At 38.4% G+C, this 14,958-nt stretch overlaps 1 protein-coding gene across 1 annotated transcript; it reads right to left on the reverse strand.

The window, feature by feature from the left end:
• Positions 1 to 255: 255 nt before the first annotated feature.
• Positions 256 to 11,398, reverse strand: FAIM (Fas apoptotic inhibitory molecule). Its single transcript, XM_015819141.2, has 5 exons — positions 11,376 to 11,398; positions 7,919 to 8,042; positions 3,977 to 4,205; positions 2,653 to 2,702; positions 256 to 636 (listed from the first exon to the last, which is right to left on the reverse strand). Exons 2-5 carry the CDS (start codon positions 8,027 to 8,029, stop codon positions 487 to 489), a joined length of 540 nt encoding a protein of 179 aa, XP_015674627.1. The 5' UTR covers positions 8,030 to 8,042; positions 11,376 to 11,398; the 3' UTR covers positions 256 to 486.
• Positions 11,399 to 14,958: the final 3,560 nt, after the last annotated feature.

The following is a 14,958-nucleotide window of genomic DNA, read 5'->3' on the forward strand; positions in this document are numbered from 1 at the left end:
ATAGATCTTCTTAGGCCCACAGAATGAAATGGCTACATGGGGAAGGTAGTTATAGGGCTCTTTTAGCACATAGTACAAAGAGTTGAAAGTTGACTTCATAGGCATGCAGTATGTCTGGTATCAATTTCACTGATCATAAATCTAAAGATATATTTAGCCTTTCACTGAAGTACACATCAGGTTTTTTTAAAAAATATGCTTAAAAGGATAAAAACATTCTAATGTGTAAATGAACAAACTGACTCTTTTATTCTGCACTATTTTATTAAAATGTATCAAGTAAACAATTTCTACATTAGTCAGTTTCCCTATATAACAAAATAGATTACACGTAACTTTACATACATATTTGGCCTTCTAGTGAATTTTCTATGCTCTAACTTAAAAAAATCCATCACCGACTAAATGAACAAGTACATATTAATGTTGTCAATTACCACAGTAATTGAAATCCCTGATATTTTTATCTGCATTAGTCTCTGAAAGCTATTCCAAGACTTCTGGAATTTCGCCATCATCCACAATGAGCATGTGAAGAATTCCTTCCCTTCTCTTCCCACTGCTGATAGCTTTGATATAACAGTTGTGCTTTCCAATACTGAAATGTGTTTCTGTCCCGTCTTCTACAAATTCACCCTGACAAAAAAAGATTTAAAAAGCCACTTAATGATTTTCAAACGTTTCAAGCCTTTATTAGCTATCAAATTATTTTTGTTTCAACAAAGCATAAAATAGTCAGAGTTGCAGCATACAAACAGGACAACAAGCTTAACCCTTAACTTTTTGTGATTTTAGGAATTTCAGAAAAGATGCCAATTCAATTTGAACTGTATCCATGCAATTGTTTTATTGCTTTATGTACTGTATGGCATTTCTCAAAGAAGAGTCCAATTTATTTTGTAGTAAAGTTTAGTGGTAAAAGATTGGGAAGGAGCAAACCTTCTGTTGCTCTTCTGAGGTATTTTAATCTGGAAGCTGATGCCAAGCTTCTGGAAGAGGGAAGCCCTTTCTGTTTTGTAAGAGGCATAAGCATTCTAGAACAGGGGTCCCCAACCCCCGGTCCGTGGACCAGTACTGGGCCGCGGCATGTCAGCAACCGGTGTGCACAAACAAGCAAAGCCCCATCTGCGAGATGCAGGCAGCACACAAAACCATGCCCCCCCCCCCCCGGTTCGCAGAAAAACCTCTCTCCACGGAATCGGTCCCTGGTGCCCAAAAGTTTGGGGACCTCTGTTCTAGAACATGCATGAATCTCTGTATTTTTTCCACCTCCCAACCACTAAACTAAGCAATAAAAGGAGCTCCAGCAGTAGCAAAGGTAGTGGGAGTCTTCCAATTCTGACATACTTGTGGTGTCTGGAGGTTATGGTTTTCTGCTGAAGGAAGGAAGAAAACTCAACTTAGGGAAAGAACCTGTTGTGAAACAGTAAAGTACTGCGAGACTTAAGAGGAAGACGAGGAGAAACAGCAGTCAAAGGAAAAACAATTTTCAGCCAGGATCACATGAGGATTTTTTGTAAACCCCATACATTTTTGCTTTGGTGAGGCTTCTTCTTCCATAAAAACAATAATATTAAAAATTACATTCCATAGGATTTTCAATATTTTTGTGTTTTTTTTACAAAGAAGCAGGGAGTAAATAACAAACATTATTCTGTAATAATAATGTGGTGGCCATTTAATTATATCTGTCAGATATGGCTACAAACAAGATAATTGGATTGTTGTTTATGTTTTGTGAGTTTCTTGCATGTTTTTATTAAAAGGTAGTGAAATAAATATTTTTTAAAAGGCACCAAAATAAGTAACTTCCACTTCATATTTTTGTGGGTCCTTTGCCTATTATGCCTAGTGGATACGTCAATCCTGCTTTCCACAGTGAAACAAAAATTTATTTATTTAGCGTACGGAAGTGAAACAAAGAATGGAGATCCAACAGTTTAGAAAAGCTGAGTTTTGCTTCCAAATGACTCATCTCATTCAACAGAGATGCATTGTACAAACTCCACTACAAGGAAAGCAGTAACCTGATGACAAAAGGCTGATAAGAGAAAGAGAAATGAAAGTGAAATTTGATAAAGTGGCTGAGGTGAACTCAGCATCACTTGGAGATAGTCATCAATTTGGAGACCCTGTGCAGTAGCTTGTGCTTTAGCTTATTTTGTTCTGAAAACTGAGATATGTAAACAAAAAGAAGCCTAGTAAAGATAAAGCTGCACTTTTGTATCTGCTCAACAGCACTTTTGCGTGGTAAAATGCAACTCTGCTCACCTTCTTTCTTGTGTCTTTATCATCTAAAAATGAACCTGTGACACCATCATGATTGTTAAATTTATATCTTATTTTACATCGGGCTGCTGCAGAACTGTAACTTCCACCATCTAAAATCAGTAGGACTGTTGGCAGGGTTAGCTGAAAGTTTTCAGCAACATTTGGAAGGCCAGAGGTTTCCCACCCATAATAATCTTTAAAATTCTATAGGATTATGCTTGTTAGGATTGCTTGTTATTCAGCTGTCCCAGTTATTTTAATTGTCTTAATTCTCCATTTCTTGGGGGAGGAAAGATGCTATGAAATATCCTCTCTAACTTACGACTTAATTATTTTCAACTAAAATAATCAACTTGAAATTATGTTTTTTATGTTACATACCGCTGTCTCCACTTTTTTACCATTGCACCAGACATCCATTGTGTCTTTCTCTATAAAAAAAGATAGTTACATAAATTATTTTATACAATTTTAACATCTTAAATATAAGTCAAGTTGTACCCAGACCAAAGCTCTTCTGCAGTTTGCATTGTCTTTTATTTTGATTTAATTCTACAAAATGCTACAAATGTATTTCTAATTGCATTCTGGTCCAGATGAAATCTCATTATATACATGATAGTTCTCTAAGAATGCTGTTTATATAGTTACAATATAGTGCTTTTGTAAAAAATAAAGTTAACAGCAAACCTATAGAATGTCAAGTGGCCACAGAATGCTGATGGAATATTGAGAAAAAGAATCCAATGGAAGGAAGAATAAAATGAATGGTATCCTTAAGAGAAACACACAAAATTGTAACAATTGCAGGTCCTGCTTATTGTATGACTGCAAGAACATTAAGTACCTATTAATTTAATAGCAAAATGGATTCAATCTGAAAAAGGACAATCATTTCTATGTAAAAGATATCTTATGTATATAACTTGTCAATTTTTTAAAAAAGTACTTTAAAAATAGTATTTCTGAAAAATTCAAAACTGCCTAAAAGGAAATTGTGACTTTTTAAAAATTATGGTGGCTCCTGAAATTGGAGGGCAGATGAATGTGCATTGTTATTAAGTCTACAGCTGATGCCCGTTTGAAAGAAGGACTTTAATTCTGGTAGTCTTTCTGCAAGTAAAAAGGCTCCTATTGTTTGCGCTAGAGAATGCTGCATGTGACTTTTTTTAAAGATATTATAATTGCAGATACAGGTTGACAGTAGACAGAGATTTATTTACAACATGCTGCTATTATCTTAAAACAAGCTTGTTAGTCAACATCCTTAATTCTCAGTTATGCCCATAGCCACATTTATATATCCAACATGATGTTTTCTGGATTTATAGTAATGCTGTTTTCTACTTTGTTATTGCCAACAATACATAGTTAAGATTCAACAATAAATGTAAACCAATGCTAATAAATTACAAATTACTTACCGTAGCTATTAAAACTTAACCCTAATTTAACAAATCCTTTTCAGATCCAAGAGATCTTGTAGTAATCCCAGAATGTCTCCAAGATAAGGGTATATAAGTAATTTGATTATGTGCCATGAAGACATTGTCAATTCTAAGTCACCACACATATTTTCTATAAAGATTCCCTTAGTCTTTATTTCAAATAAATGGGTTATAGCATTAATGCACTTTGGAAAGTGCCAAAATACAACTAAAATAGTATATGAACCATACAAGAGACTTCAGGAAAACTAACTTACCTAAAACAACTCTAAAATCTGTACCATCTAGGTGTAATACCCAAGTATTTGTTGTTTTTGACCGATTCTCCAGATATTTCTTGAGACTTTTTCCATCTATTTCCAGAGTATATTCATATGCAAATCCACTGACTGCATCAATATTAATAGTAGCCTTTGTGTTAGCAGCTCCAACTGTAAATGTCTCCTTTCCCACTAATTTAAACATCCATTCTTTTCTTATTATTTCCTATGGATGAAAAAAAGACATTTAATACAAACATATTTTTGCTTCAATTCTGAAAACTTGACTACTATAAAACCACTCAACATTTTGTTTTATTATTAGAAAAACTGATCAAATCAGATGTAATCAAAAGGCTTATTATCCTTTCATCCTATTGTATAGTAATATTTCCTAACATGAACATAGAATCCAAGTCACAGGAATTAATTATTAAATGCTATTCTGCCCTGATTGTATCCCATTTCTGAGACAATTTACACTTCAAAAACAAAAGCAAAGAGCAACTGAAGAGCAAGTTCAGAGGATGTTTATTAACATGGTGAATTATTATGGTTTGTTGCAGTCAGTGAGATGTTTAGACTGGATTTGGCATTTTATCCGCCTATCAAGTCCTTCCAAGGATCTAGGATAGGTAGATGTTGTTTGATGGTGTTAAAATACTGTCACAGGATTATTATTATTATAATTATTTTTAAAATTCCTAAGCATTCTCCCGCACATGCAGGGTCAAGAAAACAAACTATATCAGGAAAGGTAAATACATGTATATACATTTAGATAACTGAAGGGAGACATGATAGCAGCCTTCAAATATCTCAGGGATTGTCACACAGAAGAGGGAATGGACTTATAACTGTCACCTTACAGAGCTGCATGTAACTACAAAACTACAAGAATAAGATTCAGGTTAAATGCCAAGATTCTACAAACTATCAGCCAATAGTGTAGATTGCCTCATAAAGTGGTGAGTTCTCCTTTGCTTGAGGTCTTTAAAAAGAACCTGGATGTCTCTATTAGGGATGATCTACTGGATCCTGCACTGAGGAAGAAGTTGGACTAGGTTATCTTTTAAGTCTATGATTCTATGATATCAAAAATATAATGGTCGTGAAGAATAGATATGCATGTACCAGGATATACAGTCGGTGAACGTTCTTTCAAATATATTTGCATGCACTTCATATTTACATATTTGAAAACTAAAATGCCTTAGAATACTTTCCCCCTCTTTGTAGGACTAATCCTACAAATGTACAATAGCATAGTTGTGCTAGGGAACTGAGTTTATGAAAGGATAGTAAATTAATTTGCTGTATAATAAATGTAGTGGCAGAGGCGCTTGTATGATTCGCTGTCTCAGTAATATAAATTCTTTGATCTTGGGTATTATACAGCTTAGCTTGGACATGGGGAAGAGATGGCATTTATTGCTGTTGTATAGGCAAGACCTCAAATCATATTTAGAAAAAGTATATGCTACAGCAGTGGTGGCGAACCTATGGCACGCGTGCCAGAGGCGGCACTCAGAGCCCTCTCTGTGGGCACACATGCCATGCCCTGGAGATGGCAACCATCCCTCTTCAACCAGCTGCCCGCTAACTTGCCGAGGTCCCACATGGCCGGATGTCTCCAACACCCATGAGCTCACTGTGTGCGGGGCCGATGGTTTCAGGCAGCAGCCACCCCGGCCCCTGCCTCACCTTGCCCTGCGACGATGGCACCCCTGCCCTGCCTCGCCTTACCCCGCAGCACAAGCCTCCTGCCCACTGCCCCACCTGCCAAAGACCCCCTGGATCTCCTCCAACCCTGCCCAACCCCCACAGGCGTCCCTCCCCAGGAGCAACATCGAGATGATCAGGCCCACCTTGGATACACCCACCCAATCTGCCATGACCACCCCACCATGTCCACCCAGTGGGCCACGCCCACCCGGCACCCGGCGAGAAATAAGTGGGTTTTGGGTTGCAGTTTGGGCACTCGGTCTCTAAAAGGTTCGCCATCACTGTGCTACAGCAATAGGCACTCACCAAAGGAAACAATATAGCTGAACCTGATTTTTTATTTGGACAAATGGGACAGGAAGCTGGAAGAAGATGGGCTACCTACTCAGATTCCACTCTCATACTCATTTCCACAATTTGGGTAAAAGCATTTACAGTACTAGTTGGTCACTTGAATGAAATAGATATAGTCTCCTCTTCCATCTTCCATTGCATGTGCCCACATAAAGAAAATACAGCCAGGATTGATCCTATAGGATCGTTCAAATACATTCAGTTCCCAAAAGCCAGAAGAAAGGAATCACTGTACTGTCAAGATGCCCTTTTCTTTCCTTTCTGCTTACAGTAGTACATAGTATGTAGTATAATGGGGATGATAAAATGGAATGAAAGAAAATAGATAAGGAAAAATTATAATTAAAAAGCAATCTGATAAATTAAGCCATCTCTCCAATTAACTGGTTGCTCATTCATCTCTATTATGACTGCAGCATTTCTCAATTTCCCAGTATACATCTGTATATCTTAAATGATTTTCTGTATAACATCTGCAGCAAAACTAAAAGCAATATTCTAGTACCATGAGGCATTCATTCTTTGTACTATGCTGATGTGTGTTTTCAAGAAACAATTGAATTTCCAAACTGGTTATTGTATATGTATACAATATTGTATATTGTATATTTTCCTGCCAATATTAACAAAGAAAACTAATTAATCTATCAGTTTAAAGCTATGAATATTGTTCTAATAGTCAAAAGCTGAACTCAGCATCTGTTCAGAAGAAAAATACTTCATAAAAACATATTATCTTTAACAACAAATTTTTACAATTTCAATTCAACATTATTATTTATTCAATATGTTTGTGTACTGCTTCCTTTACTGGAACATCTCAAAGCCTTTTTCACTAAAAGCAATAAAATATAATTTCAAAAAGTTAATGAAATACTTATTTAGTCTAAACCTCCTATAATTTTGATTTCAAATAAAAATGGAATTTTTATTTAATTAAAAACTGTTAAAAAGACTCATTTCAGCATGTGTAAAGAGTAATGTACATAAAGATAGTATTTCAAGTGATAGTTATTTAAGGAAACCTTAATTTATAAATACCTATCACTCATATTTATCAAGGACCCTTCATACTTACCCTGAAATCGGTGGGTTAAAATGCTTTCTTGCTTATCCTCTTTTGGGGTCTTTTGTGAATTCTCCTGAGAGTGCTAATTTATGCCCTTACCAAAATGAGGTAGAGTCCTCCCAGTGCCACAAAGGACGTGAATTTATCAGATAATGGTGCAACCAATCTCTTTCTCATTGTAATAATGACAGTAAGGATCTGGAGGAATGACAAGTCTCATGAAATAGCTCTCTCTTTTGGCCTCAAAATTCCCACAGAGATCAAGGTTGTTCTGCTCAAAAGCAAATGTTTGGTATAGAAGACAATTGAGGGACCATTTGATAGTATGGGCCATATTTCTCACACACAGAAGTCTATTTATGGTAATGAAAACAGGATTAACTCAGTGGCTCAACAGGAGGAAAAGGAATAGAAAGAAAAAGATTTAAGAGAAATGACAACAGAAAAGAATTAAGAAAATAAGCTGGAAGTATGGCCAGAAAAGCCTATCCTCAACACCAGACCTGGGCATTTTACATCCCATAGGCCTCATTTGACTTGCAGGTGGTCCAAGTCCGGCCCGCAACATCAGCAGGATTAGGATGTCAGCAGCATCAAGGCAGTATCAATGGCCCTCCATAACAGTCCCAGTTTCTCATGTGGCCCCTTGGGAAAATTTATTGCCCAGCCATGCTCAACACCAACTAGAATAGCTGCCTTCAGAAGTACTCTTTTAGCGAACCAGATTTTACATACACCAAATGTTAACTTGTCTTTCCAAGAACTGAATGCATTTTATGTAAATGTCCTACCTTTCCATCTACATACACAACACGCTTTCCTGATGTGGTCCCATGTTCAAATTCAATTTTGTGAACACCATCACTCAGGCCTACTTCCCAGACAGCTACCAGGTCCGTCATTCTGTCTATGTAACTGTAATGAGAGGTACAAGAACAAAATATTTAAATATGTACACTTGACCTTCTTCAAGCAGAATTATTCAAAAGTGAAATACACTTTAAAAGTGGCTCCAACTAAGCTAGGCTCTTTTTGGAAACTTAATTACATTTACAGAACAGTCTATGCAGCTCTTTAAATTATAAACTTAGTTTTTATCAAATGTTTTGGTCACTCAGGCATATGCATATCATTATCTATATACATATTTATATTTTACTATACCTAATAAGAAAAAGTGACATACTACTACATTACATATAGAGCAAAAATCATTCAGCCAATTTTTATTTTTAAACATCTTGTTAAATCCCAATCATACAGTCATTTCATTGTTCATAAACTGATACAAAATCAGTTTATAGACAGAAAATGAACACATAGGATTGTTCCAAGCCTAAAAGATTTCTTAGAATATTTATTCCCAGATATTTAAAATAATTTAAACAAATAAAACCCCATTTTTTACAATTTTTATTTAAACCCTGTAGAAAATATATTGTTTGATTAACTGAGTAACCTTATAATTTGCCAAATGTAGAACTTACAAAATTATTATTAAACATAATATACCACTGGTTAACAATAATGTGTTCAATCCCAGCCAGTTAAATCCAAACCTTCTCCTGTCTTTCTGATAGAAGGCCTATGGTTCTAACATCAAATTAAATACTGTAACAGATAAGTGCCACAAAACATCTTGATAAGAAAAGCCATGATATTAAATCTAGCAGAGAAATTAGGTAATCACATATTAATACAACCATGGTATTTATTGAATTTTATTTGGTATTTTTATTGATATTCACCACTAGGAGTCATTGTTGATTATAACAGTGTATAAACCAAAGAGACAAATTCATATTTGGCTAAGATTTGTTTCAAAAATAGCACTTTCTATATATCTTACTCTATGGGGTACATTTTACCTTACATCTTCATAGTTATTCTCCATCCAAGTTGCCATAGCATACAAAATGGCTTTTAATCCAATTAGCAGCAAAAAAAAGAAAGAAAAAAAGAAACAAAGCAGAAAGAAATAACAGCAAAAAAGAAAAAACTAAGTTACAGATGTTTAGAATAATAGTGTTCATGACAAATTGCCCCTATTTAAAATCTTTTGCCGTGAACTGGGGAAAAAATGCCGAGAAAAGCATTCTAATTTTACTTTTTGATCTTGCCAATTTGTCAATGGTTTGAAATTAATTTGGATACATAAATGCAATTCACCTAGAAATAGTTATTACAGTACTTACAATCATTGGCTAAAATGCAGGCCAAACCTGTTCCTAAAATGTTTGCAAGTATGCAGTAGCATTTACAACCTTACAAGGTACAAAACAGTTCAACAGATCTTGAACCTCAGCTGAGGAATGCAACATGATGCTACAATCGTTCAGTTATTTAACAAAAATAGGAAACTTCTAAGCTGCTTGCTCCAACATATCAAAACTAATGTTAATGGTCAGCAATCTCTTCCTTCTGGTTTTTACTTTAACTTTTTCATTCTTGCCACTTTTAGAACACAAAGTAGTACATTTAAAAAAAAGAAGACATAAGATTAAAACAGAAGATGTTACAGCAGCACTCACATAGTTTCCCCCACGACTTGAAAAGTTACTTTACTTATAAATGAATAGGCAGAAGACTGGCATGCTATTAAAAAAAATGATTTAAGCCCAGTATTATATGGATTTCCATGTTTTTCATTAAAGTGGAAGAAGGATTCCATAGGCATCCTTAAGAAATAAAAGGTGGGATGGCAGTAATTCAATGTTTGGAAGAAACTTATCAAATTATATTAAAAAGACCAATACAGTGGGGTAATACAGAATGCTCTGTCAAATTAGTGAAAGTGGAAATGAATTCTAGTTAATGATGTTTCATGCTAGAAAACATTTTCCACAGCAGCCACTTTTAAACTGCTTTTTTCTGACTTTGGCACTTTTTACATATCTGACAAGAACCTGTAGAAACACTTTTCTACTATATGAACTAAAACAACAATCAGTTCTGTGATGTGCAGGTTACTAGATTTCTTTGCGTTGATGGAATGCTTAAATTTAAACAGGATTCTTTGCTGAGTTCTCTAAGTTTCAATTGGTGAAAACTACAGCAAAATAGTCTACAAAACAAATTCAATTAAATTCCAGGAATTAACTCTGAATTAAAAAAAGAAATGGCAGTGTGACTATATCACAAATAAAATTTGATCTTGTTTGCCCATATAAGATCTATTCAATAAACCATAATCAGTTGAATTTGCAGAATATGCCATCAAATACATTTAAAAGTCACAAAAACTAACTTCACACAAGAGGCTAAGCATCAAAATATTAATGCTTACAGTACTGTACGAACCAGCTAAGTATGTCAATTTTAACTTTGTTCAACCCATATTTCTGGATTCTTAAAAAAATTATTGAAAAGGGGTTATTAGAGGAACAGGCCTCCCTATATAGATGTGCTTTGGGTGACTTTAGTTAAGGGAAGCCTAAATAATTTTTCAAAGTGATTCTTTTTTATTTCTGATTCATCTGAAACAATGAGGCTGGCCTCAAATCTTTGTGTGGGTACAATCATCCTTCCATACAGAAAAAGCCATTTTCCTGTAGAGAAAAATTACAGTGGCCTAAAGAATCATTCATACCACTCGTGGTTATTTGCCTTTCTATGCAGGAACAGAATTTGAGATTTATATACAGGTAGTCCTCGATTTACAACCACAATTGAGCTCAACATTTCTGTTGCTATTTGTTAAGTGAACTTTGCGCCAACTTATGACTTTTCTTGCCACAGTTAAGTGAATCATTGCAGTTGTTGAGTTAGTAATACAATTAAGTGAATCTGGCTCTCTCATTGACTTGCTTGCCAGAAGATCGCAAAAGGTAATCACATGATCCTAGGACACTGCAATCGTCATAAATACGAGTCAGTTGCCAAGCGTCTGAATCTTGATCACATGACTTTGGGGATATGCAATGGTCATAAGTGTGAAAAATAATCGTTAAGTCACTTTTTAACTTTGAACGGTCACTAAATGAACTGTTGTAAGTCGAGGATTACCTGTACTCCTATTTCTAGATACTGGCATAACCCGGATTAACTCCTTCTGGATCAGAAAAGAAAAAGGCCCCCTTCCATGACGTTTTTGAAGGAAACGACCATTCGGCCCTACTTCCACTATGGCCAACCATTAACGAAGACCCACTTTAACGCTGTTCTGAATCCGGTTTAATAATAACGGGGAGGCGAATTCGGTCCGAAATAAGCCGCAAGAGAGATGGAAGTCTAAAAGGCCGGCTCTACCTGCCTCAGGGACAGAGCCTCTCGCCTGCCCGTCGAAAGCGAGGCCTGGTCCGGGTGGGAAGAGGGCCCCGCCGGCTTCAGGTGAGGATAGCGCGTCTCCCAGCCCGAGGAAGAGAGAGGGACGGGGGCAGCGGCTTCTCCCCTTTCCCCAAGAAACCCCGCCGCGCCTCCCGCGGGGCTTTTCGCGTTCCTGAGAGCCCGCGACTCTCAATATGGCGGTGCGGCCCGGGAGAGGAAAGCCAGCGCGTCGCCTGGAAAGCGCAGTCGGCGCATCTCTCCTTCCCTGGCAACAGGCGCGCACACGCGCTGGGCCCGGCCGAGAGACGCGTCCCGGAGCCTCCGCTGCCCGCCCGAACGCCTCCTCATCTCTGCCGACGCCGGGCTTCTTCTCCCTAGCGCCGCCTCTGGAAACGCCTCGCAAAGCTCCCCCCGCGCTCCTTTCTGTGCCTTTTCGGGCTTTCCTTTCCGCCCACACCGCCCTCAAAGGCTCTCCTCCGCCGGGGCTGCCTTCTTCCTCGCAATGAGTGTTTTCGGGGAGCCGTTGCTCTCGGGAAGGGCTTACTCCGAGGAAGCCTGCAGAGTCTCGCAAGGGTCGCTTCGGCTCCGCTTCTATGCTGGACCTTCTGGTTATTCCAGAAGGTAGGACAAGCAACGATTGGTTTAAATCGCAAGGAAGTCGATTTTACTGGACATCAGGGAAAAAAAACCCTCATGGTGAGAGCCAATTAAAAAAAAAACAAATTACTCTGTGTGTGTGTGTGTATTCTGTTTCAGTGGAGTTGCTAAACAGTCTGAATGGCTATCTTTTAGGGATGCTGTAGTAATGGATTCCTGCACTAAATGGAGTTGGACTAGATGATCTCCAAAGCTCTTTACAGCTCTTACATTCTATGGTTCTAACGTGCTAATCTGTAATTAGCAGCCAGTCCAACTAATTTAGTGAGTTTGCACAAAATATCAAACCATAAACTGCCTAAACTGGCTTTACATATCATGTTGAGAACTAACCAGGCACATTTTAGGTTAGCATTTTGGATGAACAGTTATAATCTTGTTAATAAAGTGGGATAAAAAGAAATAAAAATAGGGGCCTCTGTGCATCTCCAACAGATGAAACATAGGGGCTGCTCACTGGAGGGAAAAAATGTTTTTTAGAAATAGAAAAGTACTCCTCCCCCCCCAAACAGGATCCTAAGGAAAAATTGCCTATGTCATGTTTTCAGTACAAAATGGGGATCTTTTTTTCCTGATCCTGCTAAGTTCTTTTGTAGTATTTTATTGATATTACCAGCAGGTACAGAGAAGCAGGTGTTAAAAATGGAAATGAGTTCCCTCCTCCATTGTTTTCTTTTTGATCACTAAAACAATTACGGTACGGAGGATATTGATGCTAACGGGCTAGATTTCTTCTCTGGAGGCTCAAGACCCTCCACTTTTCCCCTCCCAGAGCATTCTTTCTTTTCTTTTTTTTTAAGTAAGAATGCAGTCGTTGCAGCCAGTATCCCCTATTCTCATTGGAATAACTTTTCCTTGAATAACCACTCTTAGAATAACACTACAGGCAGTCCTTTCTTTGGACCAGGCGCGAGGTTGGAGGCAGCCTCGTCCATTAAATCGAATACCCGCAGAGTGTTGAAAGCCTAAGAACCGCAGCTTCCAAAATGACGACGCTGTTGTCAGGGACTGAACCTGTAACGTGCCTACCATTGTACTTCTAGGGCTCTGAAATTTGTCCAGAGGACACATAGGGGTTCAGCTGAGCTTTGTGTGAACCTGGCACAACCGGTGGATTTGTGTACGGACGTCTGCAAGCAAGCGTTCCTCCTCTCCATCACCCCCCCCCCCTTGCCCAGCCGCTTGCGAAGAGCCAAGGGACTAAGCCAGGCTCGGAAGAGGTGGAGACTGGAAGCCAAACCCAGGGGCGGCTCTGCTTCAGCTTGAGAACCCGCCTTTAACGGCCGCGGAAGCTCACGCCCTTGCCTTTCGCCGAGCAGAAACAGGCGGCGGGAGAGAAGGCGCCTCTGAGGGAAAGCGGACCGGGGAAGCCGCGTGAAAGAAGCCCCGAGCAGCCTGAAGCCGGAGGAGGGCCTGGTGGGCTTAGGCGGGGAGCCGTGGTACATTTAAAGCAGCCTCTCCGGTGAAGCTGCGTTTCTTATAGGTCTTCTTGGCGTCGCTAGTAAAGCTTTGTTCCTTTTGCTCGTTGTAGATTTGAGCGTCGGGGTTGTTGTTTTTTTTTGCCGGTGTTTAATAATAGGTTAGATCAGGACTGCGGTTTTATAATGTTTCATGATAGAACAGAAGCAGACTTGCACCTCGAACAGTAAGAATAGTAGAGATTGTAGGAACTCGGCTGCATGCCGTTTTGCTGCTCTCTGCTGAGGGTCCCGGGCAACTTCCTATCTGGGGTCTGGCTTCCTTAGAGCAGGGGTCTCCAACCTTGGCAACTTTAAGACTTGTGGACTTCAACTCCCAGAATTCCTCAGCCAGCTTTGCGGGCTGAGGAATTCTGGGAGGTGAAGTCCACAAGTCTTAAAGTTGCCAAGGTTGAGGACCCTTGCCTTAGAGGAGTCTTAGATGAAACACCCTTGCCTGTCTCCCCAGTGTTACCCGATCAGTTTGCATCGTTATCCTACGGGCCCCACGTAATATATTAGGCAGCACTAATTAAGGGGAGAGATGTCCAATATTTTCACCAGATGTAGACATAGCTGCTTGTAGTAAGCCTTACTTTCGGTGTTGACAATGACAGTGTGATCAAAGCTACTGGTGGTGCTTGGACTACCATCCTAAAAATGCACTTGAGTTTGACTTTTCAAAATATTTGGGATATGTGTGATACTGTGGAAGGGAATGTTTAAGAGTGTACTTAGTTCAAGTCATGCAGTAGACCTAGAGATTGACTGATTATGAGCCATCAAGTCAGGTTTTTTTCTACTCCTAGCAACCACATAGAGTTTCTCCATGGCAACCCTATCCCTATCCTGGTATCTCAGGTCCTCCAGTAGAGAAAGAATGTACAGTACAGGTAGTTCTTGACTTACAACCATTACTGACCATTCAAAGTTAACAATGGCACTGAAAAAGTGACTGATGACTGTTTTTCACACTTATGACTGTTGGAGCATTCCCATGGTCATGTGATCTAAATTTGGATGCTTGGAAACTGGTTCATATTTATGATAGTTGCAGTGTCCCAGGGTCATATAATCACCATTTGCGACCTTCTGAGAAGCAAAGGCAATGGGGAAGCCAGATCCACTTAACAATCATGTTACTAACTTTAATGGTTGCAATGATTCACTTAACCACTGTAGCAAGAAAGGGTGTAAAATGGGGCAAAACTCGCTTAATAAATGTTTCACTTAGCAACATAAATTTGGGGCTCAATTATAGTCACAAGTTGAAGACTACCTGTAAATGATTTTTCCCATCAGCTTGGAAATTGTTTTGATCTCTTGTGGGGACAATCCTGCTTGATTATTTAACTTTGTAGACACTGGTAGTCACAGAAGACTTTTGAATATATTCTTGGAAAGACACAAGCAACACTTGTTTCTTTTTATAAAGAAAAATGAGCAGTTCT

The sequence above is a fragment of the Protobothrops mucrosquamatus genome, unplaced genomic scaffold, assembly GCF_001527695.2.
Source record: "Protobothrops mucrosquamatus isolate PMUCROS unplaced genomic scaffold, P.Mucros_1.0 scaffold863, whole genome shotgun sequence".
NCBI lineage: Eukaryota > Metazoa > Chordata > Lepidosauria > Squamata > Viperidae > Protobothrops > Protobothrops mucrosquamatus.